Source organism: Oryctolagus cuniculus, chromosome 4, assembly GCF_051225735.1.
Source record: "Oryctolagus cuniculus isolate XC-2025 breed Fujian yellow rabbit chromosome 4, ASM5122573v1, whole genome shotgun sequence".
Lineage (NCBI taxonomy): Eukaryota > Metazoa > Chordata > Mammalia > Lagomorpha > Leporidae > Oryctolagus > Oryctolagus cuniculus.
In genome coordinates, this window is record NC_142870.1 from 8627672 (window position 1) to 8644421 (window position 16750).

Sequence of the window (16750 nt, forward strand, 5' to 3'; positions counted from 1 at the left end):
CAGCTCTGTACTCAACAGAGCGTGCTCAGGAGGTGGCTGGTGTCGCACCGCTCACGTCACAGCAGCCAAACGCTGTCGACGCTGCGCTTCCACGTGTTTCCACGGTGCGGATGCTGACCTCCACGGACAAGAGTGGGGCATGGGCAATTCGTCTCAGAAAATAAAATGCTTCGGTTGGAAGATGCAGAACCAAAATAAAATGCTTGAAAAGACGTTTGTGCGAAAGGTGAAAAATAATTATCTTTAATAAGCTTACACTGTGCGAGAAATCTCCTGAGGAAGGTCACATCTCTGCTTCAGCAAAGGGAGCGGCTCCTTCGTCCCGTGCTCTGCTCACGTCACAGCTTTTGTGCCACTGCTGGGTGACATATTAATTTTATTTCCATTACATACATTGAGGAGGAAACACAGAATCAGACCCAAATATCTTACAAGGCATTCCGGGGTGTGCGTGTTTTGTGGCTGAACAGAAAGGGATTGGAATGAACTTGCAGCAGCAGACTGGACTTGATTGAAAGTCTTTGCTCCTTTAGGACGTGTCCTGGTTTGCAGCGAAGTACCCACAGACGCGCCCTTCTAACGTCAACATTCCGGATATTCCAAGAAATCGCACTCCACACATTCTTCCAGCTGCTGTAGGAGCCTTGGGCTGTCCGTGACGGGGAACTCCAAGGTCGGGGCCCCCGGGGCGTCGGCAGGCAGCTGACTTTGGGTCTTAAAGGCCGAGCTGAGCGTGGTGAAGAAGGGCGTCAGCTCCCTGATGCTGGAGACCGAGTGCTGGCGCAGCAGGGGGAGCTCGCCCTTGGCCATGGCCTCGGCACCGCCCGTTTCCTGCAAGCCCAAGGGAAGCACACCAGTGAGAGGGGTGTGAGGATGCCCAGGCCTGCAGCCAAGCCCACGGGGCCCGTTCCCTTCACCAGTGACTGGCAGGCGCCCCAGTGCCCGGCTGCCGCCGCCCACGGGTGTCCACCCTGAGCCCAGCCTGGCCGCCTCCGCCCACGGTGTCCACCCTGAGCCTAGCCCGGCCGCCTCCGCCCACGGTGTCCACCCTGAGCCCAGCCCGGCTGCCGTTGCCCACGGGTGTCTACCCGGAGCCCAGCCCGGCTACCTCCGCCCACGGTGTCCACCCTGAGCCCAGCCTGGCCTGCCTCCGCCCATGGTGTCCACCCTGAGCCCAGCTCGGCTGCCGCTGCCCTCGGTGTCCACCCTGAGCCCAGCCCGGCTGCCCCCACCCATGGGTATCCACCCTGAGCCCCGCCTGGCCGCCACCGCCCACGGTGTCCACCCTGAGCCCAGCCTGGCACTGCTTCTATTTAGACTCTAGTCGCTGCAGCCCTGGGTTGAGGGGCCTCAGGGTGGCTGTGTCAGCCAGGCAGCTTTGCCTCTTGGCACCGCGATGAGAAAGTCTGTGTGACACAGGCATGAGAGAACACAGCGGTGTTTATAACCACCAGGGCTCTGACACCAAGGGATGATTCCTGAAGATGCTTCGTGGTCACTGCAATCAGGTGACACATGGAGCTCATTACTCACGGCCCAGCCCTGCCCTCCCTCTGCTGTGGACACAGCCTTGATGTATTGCTATGTATGTATGTATGTTAAAGATCTATTTTATTTATTTGAAAGGGAGAATTACAGTGAGGGAGAAACAGAGAATGAATACAATCTTTATTTTATTATTATTATTATTTATTTGAGAGGTAGAGTTGTAGACAGTGAGAGAGACAGACAGAGAGAAAGGTCTTCCTTCCATTGGTTCACCCCCCAAATGGCCGCTACAGCCGGCACTGCGCCCATCCAAAGCCAGGAGCCAGGTGCTTCCTCCTGGTCTCCCATACAGGTGCAGGGGCTCAAGCACTTGGGCCATCCTCCACTGCCCTCCCAGGCTGCAGCAGAGAGCTGGACTGGAAGAGGAGCAACCAGGACTAGAACCCGGTGCCCATACGGGATGCTGGCGCCACAGGAGGAGGATTAACCAAGTGAGCCACAGCGCTGCCCCTTTATTATTATTTTTACATTTTTTATTTATTTGAAAGGCAGAGTTACGGAGAGGCAGAGGCAGAGAGAGAGGTTTTTCTGTCTCCTGGTTCACTCCCCACATGGCCGCAATGGTTGGAGCTGAGCCAGGAGCTCTTCCGGGTCTGCCATGTGCGTAGCAGGGGCCCAAGCACTTGGGCCATTCTCTGCTGCTTTTCCCAGGCCCTTGGCAGGGAGCTGGATTGGAAAGCAGAGCAGCCAGGACACGGAGTGGTGCTCACATGGGATGCTGGTGTCGCAAGCAGAGGCTCTGCCCGCTACGCCACAGCACTGGCCCCTGATACAATTTCTAAAAAGGAAAACACTTACCCCGTATTTTAATCTGAGAAGTTCTAGAATCCTGACAGTGTGGGGTCTGCACTCCTGGTGACCCTCTTCCAGTTCTGATGGGAAGGCTGAGCTCTCTGTGTCCACTTCTGGGACAAATGCCCACCTGTAACTGGAGGGAAGAAAGCCAAGGTCAGGTGTGCCGGCCCAGGGACCACCTCCGGGTGTTTCCAACGGTTCCATGAAGACCCACACAATACCCACAGTGCGTGTGTGACACCACGGCTGCTCCTCCATGCAGTGTGTGGACCCCTACTACTGAGTGCTGGGTATTTTACCCCAAGGAGCCCTGCTCCCTGCGGCCACCCCTCCCCATCTGCCCCTGGGATCTGGGCCACCGGGCACTACTTTCTGTGCTCTACGGAATTCCTTCTTCAGGACGTGCGGCGTGGACGGGACCCTGCCCATGTTCCTCTGGGACCGGCTTCCTTCTCCCGTGTCACACTTGCAGGCTTCATCCATGTTTAGTAGGTACCAACACATCAGTTCATTCTTTCCTTTTCAGGATTTACTTATTTGAAAGGCAGAGTGATGGAGAAAGACAGATTGAGAGCTTCCATTTGCTGCTTCACTCCCCAAATGCTCACGGCAGCTGGGGCTGGGCCAGCCTGAAGCCAGGAGCCAGGAACTCCATCCGGGTCTCCCATGAGGAGGCAGGGATTCAAGCACTTGAGCCGCCTCTGCTGCCCGCCCAGACACATTAGCATGGAGCGGAACTGGGACAGACACTTCGATATGGGATGCTGGGATGCAAACAGCGGCTTAACCTGCCGCACCACGACGCTGGTCCCAATGCTGCATTTCTGTTCACGGCTGAGTGGGATTTCATTGCATGGCTACGGCACACGCTACTTATGAGTTCATCAGGTGGCCACGGGGTTGCCGTCACCCCTTGCCTATCACGGATAACGCTGCCGTGTCATTTGTGTCTGTAAGAGCCTGCTTTAGGAACAGACAGACTTCCTTTTGTGGAGCAGTTTTGGTCACAGCACAACTCAGCTCCCACAGACGCCAGCCCCACACGGACACCGCCGGCCCCGCTGCACTGAGACGCCATCACCCCCCAGGGTCCACAGATGTCACTAGGGCTCGCTCGGGGTGGTCGAGCGCGCGGTGACCACAGTGTCTTACACAGCGTTGTCACTGCCCTCACGATCCCGTGTTGCAGCCACAGCTTTTCTAGAATGTCAGAGAACGGGAGCGACACGCAGTGTGGCCTCTTCCGACTGGCTTCTTTCATGCAGTTACGTGCACTTGGGAACCCAATGACTGCCTTCCGGGCGGAGTGGAGGGACATGAAACGTGGACACTCTGTATTAGGGCCACAGGAAACGCATGCCTGAATCGGAGGCTGCATGCTCCAAACACAGGCATCCACATTTAACTGAAAACAGACCGAAACAAAAACAAAAACCCACACACAGGCCGTGAGGCGCAGCTGTGGGAGGCCCGGATTGTATAAGCAATGAAGCTGCACAGCCAGCTAAACACGCGCGCCCGCTTCCCGCGACAGGCGCATCTGTGGATGCGCTGTGAGGCCAGGGCACGAAGCCACGGACCTCGAGGGTCATCGGAGACGGGCTCGCGGGGCCCGTGGCTCCTCGTGTACCACCCGTGGACGAGCATGCGAACGCGCTCATTAGCAGAGAAGCCACCGACGTCGGTGTGGACTTACATCTGAAATAGCGGCATCTTGTCGGGCGGGAAGCAAAGTGCGGTGTCCAGGAACTTGCAAGCCGACAAATACAAGAGCAGCTCACTCGGGGGCATCTCCCCCGCGGCCGGCCCGCTGCCATCGGTGGCTGAGGCTTTCACTCTGTTTACTTTGTTGCTGTTTCTATAAATTCACAAAGAAATCCCTGTTAGAAATCCATCCGCATCTGCTACCGCCCATTTGCGTAGGAAGCAGCATCAAGAAGGATTTTTTTTTTAAAGAAGTTTCCGGGACAGCTGGTGCCATGACCAGGAAGCTGCCGTCAGCACTAGGCAGCCGCCTGCCATAAAGCCAAGTCCGCTAGTCGCGGCCGGCCTGGCACTCGGGCACAGGCTCTGGGCTAACTCACCGTGCGGACTCGTCTTCCTTCAGGTCGTCTTCGAGCTGTATGAATGTCTGAATCTTAAAAAGAAAATGGGTGTTCCAGTCACTATTTGAGACACCGGAAACTTCCCCAAAGGTGTACAGCCACGTAACACTAGCAAACACTAGCAAGCGCTACGGATTAGCTGGAGTGAGTGACAGGCAAGAGGTGAAGCTGATCTAAGAGGAAACATTCTTCACGTGGGTTGGCCTTGTGGCACAGCAGGTTAGGCTGATGCTAATGATGCTGGCATTGCATACAGGAGTTCTGATTTGAGGCTGGGCTGCTCTGCTTCTGACCCAGCTCCTTGCTAATGCGCCTGGGAAAGCAGTGGAGGATGGACCGAGCACATGGATCCCTGCCACCCCGAGTTCCTGGCTGCCGGCTTCAGCCTGGCCCTGGCCCAGCCCCGGCTGTTGCAGCCACTGGGGAATGGACCAGTAGATGAAAGATCCATCACCATCTCTGCCTTTCAAATCAATCAATCAATCCTGGGGCTGGCACTGTGGCATAGTGGGCTAAACCCCGGGGCAGGCATCCCATATGGGCGACGGTTCAAGTCCTGGCTGCTCCACTTCTGATCCAGCCCCCTGCTAATGTGCCTGGGAAAGCAGCAGAGGATGGGGCCCCTGCACCCATGTGGGAGACCCAGAAGCAGCTCCTGGCTTTGGATCAGCTCAGCTCCAGCCATTGTGGCCATTTGAGTAGTGAACCACTGGATGGAAGACCTCTGTCTGTCTTTACCTTTCTCTGTAACTCTTTCAATTAAATAAATCTTTAAAAATAAATAAATAAATAAATAAATAAATCTTAATTGTTTATTTAACCAGGAGCTGGCTATGTGCTAGCAACCTGATTGAAAACAGCTTCTAGATAAAGCACACTCATAGTGGACATCATGTCGTGTGTTAATGAAAATGCATTTTAAAAAGCTGCAAGAGGGGCCAGTACAGTGGTATGATGGCCTAAACTTCCACTGCGGCACTGGCATCCCATACGGGCACCCGATCTAGTCCCGGCTGCTCCACTTCCCATCCAGCTCTCTGTTATGGCCTGGGAAAGCAGTAGAAGATGGCCCAAGTCCTTGGGCTCCTGCACCCGCGTGGGAGACCTGGAAGAAGCTCCTGGCTCCTGGCTTCAGATTGGTCCAGCTCCAGCCATTGCAGCAATCTGGGGAGTGAACCAGAGGATAGAAGACCTCTCTCTCTGTCTGTCCCTCTGTCTGCAACTCTACCTCTCAAATAAATAAATAAAAATCTTTTTTAAAAAAATTATCAGTCTGTAGCTTTCTTATGTCTTTTTTTAAAGTTTTATTTATTTATTTGAAAGTCAGAGTTACACAGAGAGAGGAGAGGCAGAGAGAGAGAGAGGTCTTCCATCCAATGGTTAATTCCCCAGTAGTCCGCAATGGCCAGAGCTGCACTGATCTGAAGCCAGGAGCTTCTTCCAGGTCTCCCATATGGGTGCAGGGGCAGAAAGACGTGGGCCACCTTCCACTGCTTTCCCAGGCCACAGCAGAGAGCTGGATCAGAGTGGAGCAGCTGGGACTAGAACCGGTGCCCATATGGGATGCCAGCGCTTCAGGCCAGGGCTTTAACCCGCTGTGCCACAGCGCCGGCGCCCCCTTTTAAAGAAGAAAGCTCCAAGAGGAAAGCCCTTGCACTCACCAGCTCAGAGACCATGATTGGCCACAGTGAAGTCAAATGCTGAGGAGATATTCTTAGCAGCAAGACTCTGAAAAAAAGAAACATCTGAGCAGCAGCTGTGGATGTCTGTCCCACTCTGAGATTGTCTGTCAGGCGTTCTAAGGAAAGAAGATTTTAAACAAGTCACACAGATATGCAGGGTTGGGGGGGGCTCATTAACCAGAGAAGAAAATTAAAACTGTAACAGCTTTGACGTGTGTGTGCGTGTGTGTGTGTGTGTGCACACGTGTGTGCGTGTGTGCACGTGTGTGTGGATTTTCTCCCTGCTCTGACATTCTGAAGACAGCTCAGCATTAGGGGCGAGTGTTGGGAGAATGCTGTCCCCACGCAAGGCGGGCAGCCGCAGCCCTCTGTGCTGTGGATGACAGCAGTTGGTGGCCACGGCTCAAGGAACAGCGCTCAGCACAGCTGGGAGGGAGGGCAGGGAGCCCTGACCCGGCTCATTCCTCTTCTGAGGACGTGAACTATCGGACCCCGAGGCCGCAGACAGCCCCTGGGGAGGGCCAGGCTCTGCAGATCCTGCAGCTCGGCTGGCAGACAGCTCCACGGCCGGAGGTGGAGCAGAAAATACAACAGATTTACCCAGTCAGGCTGAGATTTCATGGCTGGCACAAAAACTTTAATTCCTGCAGCTGGACAAAGCCGCAGGCCAAACTCTCTGGCGCCTGACACCCTCTTTCTCCACTGAAGTAATTGTAGAACGTGACTTTGTCTTTTCTTGACAGCCTCAAGTCTCCCAGGAATGCAGCAAACGCTACAGCGAACAGCTGAGCTGTGGCTGTGCCGGCTAAGGTTGGCTGCACACTTAGAGATGGACCCCTCTATCTGAGCGAGCCTCGGTGGGCTTTTACCGCTCGCCTTTGAAAGGACTCTGTGAAATCACGGCCCATGCACGGCTCAGACACCTGTAACACGAGTGGTTTGTACCCTGGTTCTGGGCAAGATAAGGTCAGCATATTATATCCTAGTCCTTTCTTCTTCTTTTTAAAGATTTTTATTTTTTATTTGAAAGAGTTAAAGAGAGAAAAGGAGAGAGAGCGCTTCCATCTGCTGGTTCACTCCCCAAATGCCACACCATCCAGGGCTGGGTAGGACTGAGCCAGGCTGAAGCAGGAGCCAGGAGCCCATGCGCAATAGCAGCGATCTGGATGTGAAACGGAGCAGCCAGCTCTTGAACTGGCGTCCACATGGGATGCCGGCCACAACGCCGGCACCAGATGCCATTCTTGGCTCCTGGTTTTGGCTGTTGCTGGCATTTTGGGTGTAAACCAGAGGATGCAAGATCTCTGCCTTTCAAAAATAAATTATCTTTTTTAAAAAAACCCGACAAAGTAGAGGGTACATACTACATATACAGAAATTCCTCTTTCCCTACGAGCTCCCAAAATAACCTGATCATGTCAGCATTATGCTGCCTTTATATGAATAAACTGTCATTATAGCATAATCATACAAATATTAGCATTTATGTAATCACACAATTATTAGTACTGCTAATAATTATGATGTCAATAATAATATAAACACACAAAAATCAGCGGGTCAGCTGTGGTGCTGTTGGTTAAGCCACTGGCTGGGAGGCCCACATCCTGTATCAGTATTTCTGGTTCAAGTCCTGGCTACTCGGGATCCAGTTCCTGCTAATGAGTCTGCGAGGGACCACAGGATGGCTCAAGTACTCTGGTTCCTGCCACCCACAGGGGAGACCCAGCTGGAGTTTCTGGCTCCCGGCTCCTGGCTCCAGCCTGGCCCAGCCACGGCTGCTGCGGGCATCTGGGGAGTGAACCACTGGGTGGAAGGGCTCTATCGTTCTGCCTTTCGAAAAAAGACTTCACAGAACCGTTTAACCCAAACGGTGACCTTTACTGCATATGATGAAACCTTGATGGATTTTATAAACCCCAAAGGATTTATAGCATGATCCTAGTATTTGCAAAATGTTTCATTACATCAGCCTTAAATAACAAAATTCTTCAAGAACTATCAATTTTATTTGATTCCACTTTGGCTATGAATATTAAGAAACATATATTTCTTTTTGAGAATCTTGCCTATCTTGGAAGAGAGTGAATTAATTAAAAACAGATCTTCCACTTCAGCATTTTATGAAGAAAAAAAATGTTACTTGAAATCATGTTCACGGGGCGGCGCTGTGGCATAGCAAAGCCGCTGCCTGCAGTGCTGGCATCCCACAGGGGCGCCGGTTCAAACCCTGGCTGCTCCACTTCCGATCCAGCTCTCTGCTAGGGCTTGGGAAAGCAGTGGAAGATGGCCCAAGTCCTTGGGCCCCTGCACTTGGGTGGGAGATCCAGAAGAAGCTCCTGGCTCCTGGCTTCAGATCTGCGCAGCTCTGGCTGTTGTAGCCATTTGGAGAGTGAACCAGCAGATGGAAGATCTCTCTTTCTCTCTCTCTCTCTGCTTCTGTCTCTCTGTAATTCTGCCTTTAAATGAAATAAATAAATCTTACAGAAAAAAGGGACTTAAAAAAAAGAAATCATGCTCAATATCTATGGTAATTCATTTTCAGTGCAAAGAATACGATGGATACATAAAAGAGAAAAAACAACCACAAGCAAAAAACTAGGCCTTTTCCAAAATCTCCACCATTCACTGGCCTCCGCTGAGAGTGTGGACTGAGGCAGTGCCGATTACAGATCTAAGTAGCATGGACGCAGCAAGAGCCCAGCAGGAGCCCCGGTGAAGGGATCAGTATCCTTACTGCACCACACTATCAGACCTCTATCATTTTCAAATTTTTATTTATTAATTTTTAAAGAGTTATCTTATTTATTTGAAAGGCAGAGTTACAGACAGAAAGAGAAGGAGAGGTCTTCCAATCTGCTGGTTCACTCCCCAAAATGGCCATGGCTGGGCCAGGCTGAACGAGGGGCCAGGAGCTTCTTCCAGGTCGCCCACGTGCGTACAGGGGCCCAAGCACTTGGGCCATCTTCCACTGCTTTCCCAGACGCATTAGCAGGAGCTGGATTGGAAGTGGAACCAAGGCCCATGGATGCTGGTACTGTAGGTGGCGGCTTAACCTGCTACACCATAGCACCTATGTTTCAATTTTTAAATTACTTATTTTCATCTATTTGAAAGGCAGAATAAGAGCCAGAGCGTGAGACAGAATCTCCCATCCCATTGTTCAGTCCCCAAATGATTGCTGCAGCCAGGGCTGGGCCAGGCTAAGGCCAGGAGCCTGAAGCTGCATCCAGGTCTCCCGTGGGGGGCAGGGACCCAATCACTTGTGCCATGATCAGGGTGCGGCAGCCAGAACTCAAGCCAGGCAGTCAAGGATATGGCCTGTGGTGTCCCGGGGTCTGCTTAACCTGTGGAGCACCAGTGCCTGCCCTACTGCAATCCACCTAATAAGAATTAATAGCATAATAACTGACTTATAAAACAAAGCTTCAGATTCAGCGACTGAGTTGGGAAGTTGCTGTGTGTAACAGGTGCCTGCACAGCACGCGCTGCAGTACCTGACCTCTGTGTGCTGTGGCCCCCCTGCTCACTGCCCACGGAGCCGCTCTGGGGGAGGGGGTGGAGTGGGGTGTGCCTGGGGCGGGGCCACTGCTGTGGTTGGAATGCTAGCCCCTTAGTTTGCAATTTAATGACCAGATGATGCGGGGAGGTGGGGCTTTGAAGAGGTGATTAGGAAGTTCCGGCCCTTGCTGCGTTGGTGGGCAAGTTCAGCCTCTGCCCTCCTGCCCTCTGCCTTCCCCGTGGGAATCCAGGCAGAAGGCTCTCCCCAGACGCCAGCCTGTCAGTGCAGGGTTCCCCAGACGCCAGCCTGTCAGTGCAGGGTTCCCCAGACACCAGCCTGTCAGCGGTGGGTTCCCCGCCTCCAGAGCTGTGAGCTGATCACTCTCAGTTGCTTTGGAGCCGCCCGGGCGCAGGCACCTGCGGGGCAGCAGGCAGCTGACGCAGGCTGCCGTCTTACCTTGGATCAGGGGCAGGTAAAGGTGGTACTGGTCCAGTTCTCCACTGAAGACAGCAAACGCCTGGCGCTTGAGCAGCATGGCTTTCTGCTCAAAACTCGAGAAGAGTTTCAGAGAACTGCTCTGCATGTCTAGGACAAACACAGCAGAGAGGCCCCACTCAGAGAAGCCACAGCCAGAGCCAGGGACAGGAACGCGTGCCCTCCCTGCCCAGGAACCATGAGCTCTGTGCAGGGAGCGGGATGTCATCAGTGCTCCTGTTGCTTTCACCATGGGGTTAGGAAAGCACTCCTGACGCACCACAGAAAACCCACCAGCTCACGGTGTCTACACCGTGATGCGGGACAATGGGTTGTGGAGGCACTCGGCCTCATGGGCGCCCCATGTGGTCTCGAGCAGTAAAGCGCAAGCAGTACTGTGCGCAGCTTAAGAGAGCCGCACAGGCTTCCCCAGTGTGACTGCGTGGGAGCAACACAGAACTTACTCATTAAATCCTTAAACACTGTTTTCTCATGAGTCAGAAGGTGGTCAATAATGGACTTCCAACTGGTTATTAAAAAAAAATCAAAATTAGTTACACATGCAACGGATGAGTCTGAGTAACAGCACCAACGAAAGGACACACCCCTCTGAGCAATACTAGAAACTGCCTTCGGAAACTTCCGCGACACAAAAATTCCTTGTTGTGTAAGGAAGAGACAAGGCCAAGCGGAGAGGACCCTCCCCCGGGAAGAGGCTGCGCTGATGGACAGAGGCAGGGGCATTCCCATGAACCCACGGGTCACAGGCGAGCCCGGGACAGGCCAGCCTAGTATTTGGGTCAATGTTACATAAACCCAAACCCTGCTCCGCTTGGGGCCTGAGGGCACATTCTACAGGACGGCGTTTCTTACTGGATGCAAGCCGTGTCCATCTGAAAGAAAGCAGGGTCCAAGAACAGGTCCAGGACCTCCTTCTTCCACGCTCGCTTCGTGTAGGCGTAGCCGCTCAGGGCGCTCAGCAGCTGCGCGCTGGCCCGGAAGCTGGGGGCGTTGTAGGTGCTAAATGGGGCGAAGCAAAGGGTCACGGTCAGAGACTGGCCACGAGAACCTGCTCTCCCGCATCGCATGGGCCGCCGGGCTGGGCGGTACCTGTGGTTGCGCAGGTAAGGGAACACGTAGTACAGCAGGCGGGAGATGAGAGGCACGGCCTTCTCCTTCTCGTCACTCCTGTAGACCATGTCCAGGAGAGGGGCCAGAACCTGAGATGGAGAAGGGAAGAAAGCGGGGAGCTTCACAAGAGAGGGGCACCCTGGAAACCCTGGGCTTCCACACTCCCATGGTGGGGGTGGGGTGCAGCCCCTGGGCACCTGCACTGAGAGGAGCTCCCAGCCGGGGGCAGGGGGCGCTCACCTCTGCCAGGAGAGACAGGGCCTGCACGCTGTACACCGAAGGGGCGGATGCAGACACCATGGTGGAGGCTGCAGCGGCACCTGCTGACAGAGGAGGCATCCACGTCTCACCGTGATGGGCGGCCACTGTTCACTGCCTGCCCCGCTTCTGTTCCCGCAACCACCCCTGCAGCTCAGACACCCCCATGGATGAAACCCGGGCCTAACTTCTGCTCGCTCGTTCTTTCTTTTTTAAAAATATTTATTTATTTGAAAGTCAGAGTTACACACAGAGAAGGAGAGGCAGAGAGAGAGAGAGGTCTTCCATTCGCTGGTTCACTCCCTAGATGGCCACAACGGCCAGAGCGGGGCTGATCTGAAGCCAGATGCCAGGAGCTTCCTCCAAGGACTTGGACCATCCTCTGCTCCTTTCCCAGGCCACAGCAGAGAGCTGGATCGGAAGTGGAGCAGCTGGGACTTGAATTGGTACCCATATGGGATGCCGGACCTGCTACGCTACAGTGCTAGCCCCCTTGGCTCTTTCAAAATCTTCCTCTACTCCATCCTGGCCACCAACTGCCACCGTCACCTAAGATCTCATCAGTCTGCAAACCCCCCACAGCCTAAACCTCTGATCCCAGCTCTGACCGCCACTTGTCCCTTTTCCCAACTCCTTGGGGTGGCCTTCCATCCCTCGTGCCTGCCACCTGTACCACCAGCCCCTCGGCAGGCCTTGGCATCCCTGCCTCCCTCCCGTGGCCAGCTCTCTACCTGGCAAAAAACCCTATCTCCTCTCAAGCACTCCCCTAGGGAAACCCAACACCAGCTAAACCCACCCACCTGCTTGTGCACTTCTGCGCAGCTCCGTGTTCTGGAGCAGACCACACAACGATGCGACTGCTTTATCTCATGACCAGGAATCCTGCAAGAGGCCCAGTGCTACCAGCATCGGCTGCCTCCCAGGTGCACAGCTGTGGGAAGCTGGATCAGAAGTTACTCCCCATATGGGATGCAGGCGCCCCCAGGGGCATCTTAAACCACTGAGCCAAATACCTGCCCCGGATTGACTAAGTTTTCTTTCCACACAAACTCAAATAAACATTCAGAATATGGGAGGGCTGCAAAAGTTTGGAAAAATGCAATTAAAAGGTAATTTTGGTGCAGAAAAATTCTGAAAACACACCTAGTTTTTTCAGGATATACATCTCTATGGCTTTACCTGCTAAGCCACCACACTGGCCCCTACTCTGTCAAATAGATAAATAAGTAAAATCTAAACAAAAAATTCCACTTAGTTTCCATGTTTCGAGGGCCCCGTGTGCATGTCCACTGTGTCTATCCACTCGGGCTCTATCACTGAGTCCCTGTCAGTGACCCTGCGAGCTGACCTGCGGGACCCCTGCCGTGCCCAGCTAAGGTGTGAGATGCTGGGGTGTCCGCCTGAGCTGCAGCAGGGCAGTGAGCCTCTCTCTCTGTTGCTCTTTCACACACATAAAAATAAATAAATAAAACTTAAAGAAAAACACGGCTTGAAGAATTTGGTTAAATATAAAAATAAAAAAATGTTTCTCTCTGTCTCTCACTGTCTAACTCTGCCTGTTTGCTGACAAAGAAAAAAAAAAAAAAGAAAAGAAAAAGAAAAAGAAAAAGAAATTTGCAGGTGAATTAACACAGACCTAAGAAAGCAGTTGGCTTGTTCCTGTGCTTAAACTGCATTATTGTTGTTATTATTATTATTATTATTATTTTTTCTGCCGCAGCTGGCGCGCTGCGGCTGGCGCACCACGCTGATCTGAAGCAGGGAGCCAGGTGCTTCTCCTGGTCTCCCATGCGGGTGCAGGGCCCAAGGACTTGGGCCATCCTCCACTGCACTCCCGGGCCACAGCAGAGAGCTGGACAGGAAGAGGGGCAACCGGGACAGAATCGGGTGCCCTGACCGGGACTAGAACCCGGTGTGTTGGCGCTGCAAGGCGGAGGATTAGCCTGTTGAGCCGCAGCGCCGGCCTGTTGTTATTATTTTTACTTTCCAACACCTCCCCCCTCCCAGCTTTACTGAGGCATCACTGACAATTTAAAGTGGTACTGAAGGGGCCAGCGCAGCGTCATAGTGGGCTAGAGCCTCTGAATGCAGCGCTGGCATCCCATATGGATGCTGGTTCGAGTCCTGGCTGCTCCTCTTCCAATCCAGCTCTCTGCTGTGGCCTGGGAAAGCAGTGGAAGATGGCCCAAGCACTTGGGCCCCTGTACCCTCGTGGGAGACCTGGAAGAAGCTCCAGGCTCCTTGTGGGGAGCAACCGAGACTAAACTACTGGAACTGCTAAGACTAATTCTATGCACCTGATCTCCCACCATATGGCGCTGAGAGGGAATAAACAACTTCCACACAGCTGCCTCACCAATTCGACTAACAAGCTGCAGGAGCTGATCCTGCCCCTGATCGGAGGAGAGCAGTGTGCTCAGCGCTCAGCACGTGGGGAGAGAACGCCAGCAGAGTTGGGATTGGTAGAAGAGGACTATAAAGGAGGAGAGAGACAACATGCAGGAGGAACATCTGAGGAACCCCTGAGAGAGCCGGCCGGTGGTGTGCCGCTCCTCCGCAGAAGTGGGGGAAGCGGCGGGGGTGCCACCCCTCCGCGGAGGCTCGGGGGCCGGCAGCAAACCCGGGAAGGGCCAGGCAAAGAGAACAGCACAGGGTCCGGTGTCGTTCCTCCGCGAGTAGGGGAGCGACAGCTCCTGACTTCAGATTGGCTCAGCTCGGCCCGTTGCAGCCACTTGGGGAGTGAACCAATGGATGGAAGACCTCTCTCTCTGTCTCTCCCTCTCATGGTCTATAATTCTAGCTCTCAAATAAATAAATAAAACTGTTTAAATAAAAGGTAGTGAAATAACCATCATAATCAAGCTACTTAGCATGTCCATCACCTCAAATGGCTGCCACTTTTTTGCTCCCTTTTTTGGGGGAGGAGTATGGTGGGAACACTTAGATTCTCAGGAAAAGCCAGCAGGCCTGGCAGGCCAGCTCTGTGCCTGGGGCCCTGCACCCACCATACAGATCTTCCTCCACGTCGGATTCCTCCAGCGCCACCTGAGGCTGGGCCTTCACCTCCAGGCTCCTGCTCAGCCAGCTGGTTTGTTCCAAGGAAGAGCCCGCGATGGTCCCCACGGCCTCTAGGACTTTCTGGGTGATCTCCTGAGAGCCGCCAGACAAAGAGGAAGGGAGGTCAGTTAAGGGAAAGCAGGGTCAGTGCCTCAAACAGAACCATCCAACAGGACAGAACACGGGCCCCAGACAGCACCACCCGACGGGACAGAACTCGGGCCCCAGACAGCACCACGATGGGACAGAATGTGGGCCTCAAACAGCACCATGATGGGACAGAACGCAGGCCCCAGACAGCACCACGATGGGACAGAATGTGGGCCTCAAACAGCACCATGATGGGACAGAACGCAGGCCCCAGACAGCACCGCCTGATGGGACAGAACGCGGGCAGCACCTGGGAGCCCTCTGCCACACCAAGTTGTCCAGAAACAGTCGGAGTTAACCTTAACAGTAAATTCTACCTACAATCCATCTGAAGGATCATCAACAAACAGTCAATACGAACTCCAGAATTCCTAATGAGATTTTGCATTTTCTGGGTGTTACATCTTTGAAATCTCACACAGCACAGTGAGTTTGGACTGGCCATGCTGCAAGTGCCTGCCACAGGTGGCCAACAGCTACTGTCTCAGGCAGGGTGGTGTGAAAGGGAGGTGACAGCTGTCAGAATCATGGTGGAGCAGTTTACAATAAACATAACAAAAATAAATAAATCACGCCGGCAGGTTTCGAGGGAAGGGGAGACTGCTGAGCTCGGTGTTGAGTTTCTTGCTTTTTGCATTTTTTTTTCTGAGAGGCAGAGAGATACAGAGAAAGAGTGAGAGCGAGCTTCCACCTGCTGCTTCACTCTCCAAATACCTGCAACGGCCAGGGCTAGGCTGGTGCTGGTGCTGGGAGCCGGGAACCCGCAACCAGATTGCTTGTGCCATCAGCAGACTCCCAGGGTCTGCACTAGCAGAAAGCTGGGGGCAGGTACAGACGCCATGCCTTTAATAGCCTCTCACTGTCAGGGCAAACACTCTGCCCCCAAGCGCGGGACGTCTTTTTGCAGAGATGTGAGAGGTGCTCTGGCGTGTGGCAGCCCAAGTCCTCGATGGAACAAGGTCTGTCATTGTCACCAAAGGCTGCAGCCAACAGATTAGCTTGGGGATCAGTTGGGACCCCCTTGAAACGTCCCCACCCCCAAGGCCACTCCATAGATCCACCCCACCCCATGACTGGGGGTACAGACGTAGGCCTTACTCCAGTGCCCCTTGCTTTGGCCACACAAAGTGTCTTCATGCAATGGATTCTTGGGGCAGGCATTTGGCCTAGTGGTTACGTTGCTGGTTAAAATACTTGCATCCCATACTGAGTGCCTGGGCTTAAGTCTTGGCTGTTAGTAAAATGGTGCCGTCTTCTCTGCGGCGCCATCTGTGCCTTGGACACCATCTTAGGCCCTGGCCCCTGTCACCACGTTGCACAGTGAGCTTCGGTCCTAAGCCCCATGGCCCAACCACCAGTGTCAGCCCCACCCCTACCCACTGGGATCTGCTACTCCCACTTCCCTGCCCGGCCCGCGGCAAAAGTTTAACAGGACCTGTTTCCAGACACGTGGTCTCTCTTGATCTTACCCTATTGTCCTCTCCCCTAGGCCTGCTGGGCTTCTGCCACTCGACAATAAACCTTCCTCTAGCTCCGGAGTTTGGTGCTTTGTGGCGGCCTCACACTGGCTCTGGATCCCAAGCACTGGTTTTCGCTAATGCGCATGCTTGCAAGCAGCAGTAATGGCTCAAGTGGTTGGGTTCCTGCCGTCCACACAGGAGGCCTGGGTTGTGCTCCCGGCTCAGGTTCTGGCTCAGGCCCAACCCCGGCAGTTGTGGGCATCTGGGGAGTGAACCAGCAGATGGGAGCTGTCTCTCATCAATCAATCAGAACAGGTGCTCTGTGTGCAGCCAGTGACAGACCTACCTCGTTCAGTCAGTCCCTGGCTGCCTCCCTGACAGTGGCTGTCACAAAGACACCACCAGAACCTCAGCATCACAGACACCACCACGGCCATATCTGAAGTGCTTCTGCTAAGATAGCTGTCCAAGAAGCGTCCGCTCGACCTGTGCCCGGGTGTTAACCACTGTGGCCAAAAGTCACGGTTTCAAAAATACCTCATGCAGTCTTCCTCGTGTGTGTGTGTGTGTGTGTTTAAGCTTCATTTT

The 16750-nt window shown here is 53.8% G+C and overlaps 1 protein-coding gene across 4 annotated transcripts in view; it reads right to left on the minus strand.

Moving 5' to 3' along the window:
- Positions 1-214: 214 nt before the first annotated feature.
- The window catches only part of DOP1B (DOP1 leucine zipper like protein B), a 118468-nt gene continuing 101932 nt past the window's right edge, over positions 215-16750 (minus strand). For 2 of the 4 annotated variants that reach the window (XM_051833581.3, XM_089331434.1), the window contains exons 27-37: positions 14501-14645; positions 11478-11557; positions 11217-11326; positions 10980-11126; positions 10571-10632; positions 10089-10217; positions 6110-6246; positions 4428-4480; positions 4040-4201; positions 2347-2476; positions 215-831 (exon numbers count right to left, since the gene is read on the minus strand). In XM_051833581.3, coding sequence (XP_051689541.1) covers positions 583-831; positions 2347-2476; positions 4040-4201; positions 4428-4480; positions 6110-6246; positions 10089-10217; positions 10571-10632; positions 10980-11126; positions 11217-11326; positions 11478-11557; positions 14501-14645 — 1404 coding nt within the window. In that variant the 3' untranslated portion in view covers positions 215-582. Of the gene's footprint in view, positions 832-2346; positions 2477-4039; positions 4202-4427; positions 4481-6109; positions 6247-10088; positions 10218-10570; positions 10633-10979; positions 11127-11216; positions 11327-11477; positions 11561-14500; positions 14646-16750 lie in introns of all 4 variants that reach the window. The other 2 variants (XR_016233010.1, XM_051833578.3) reach the window with 2 other exon arrangements.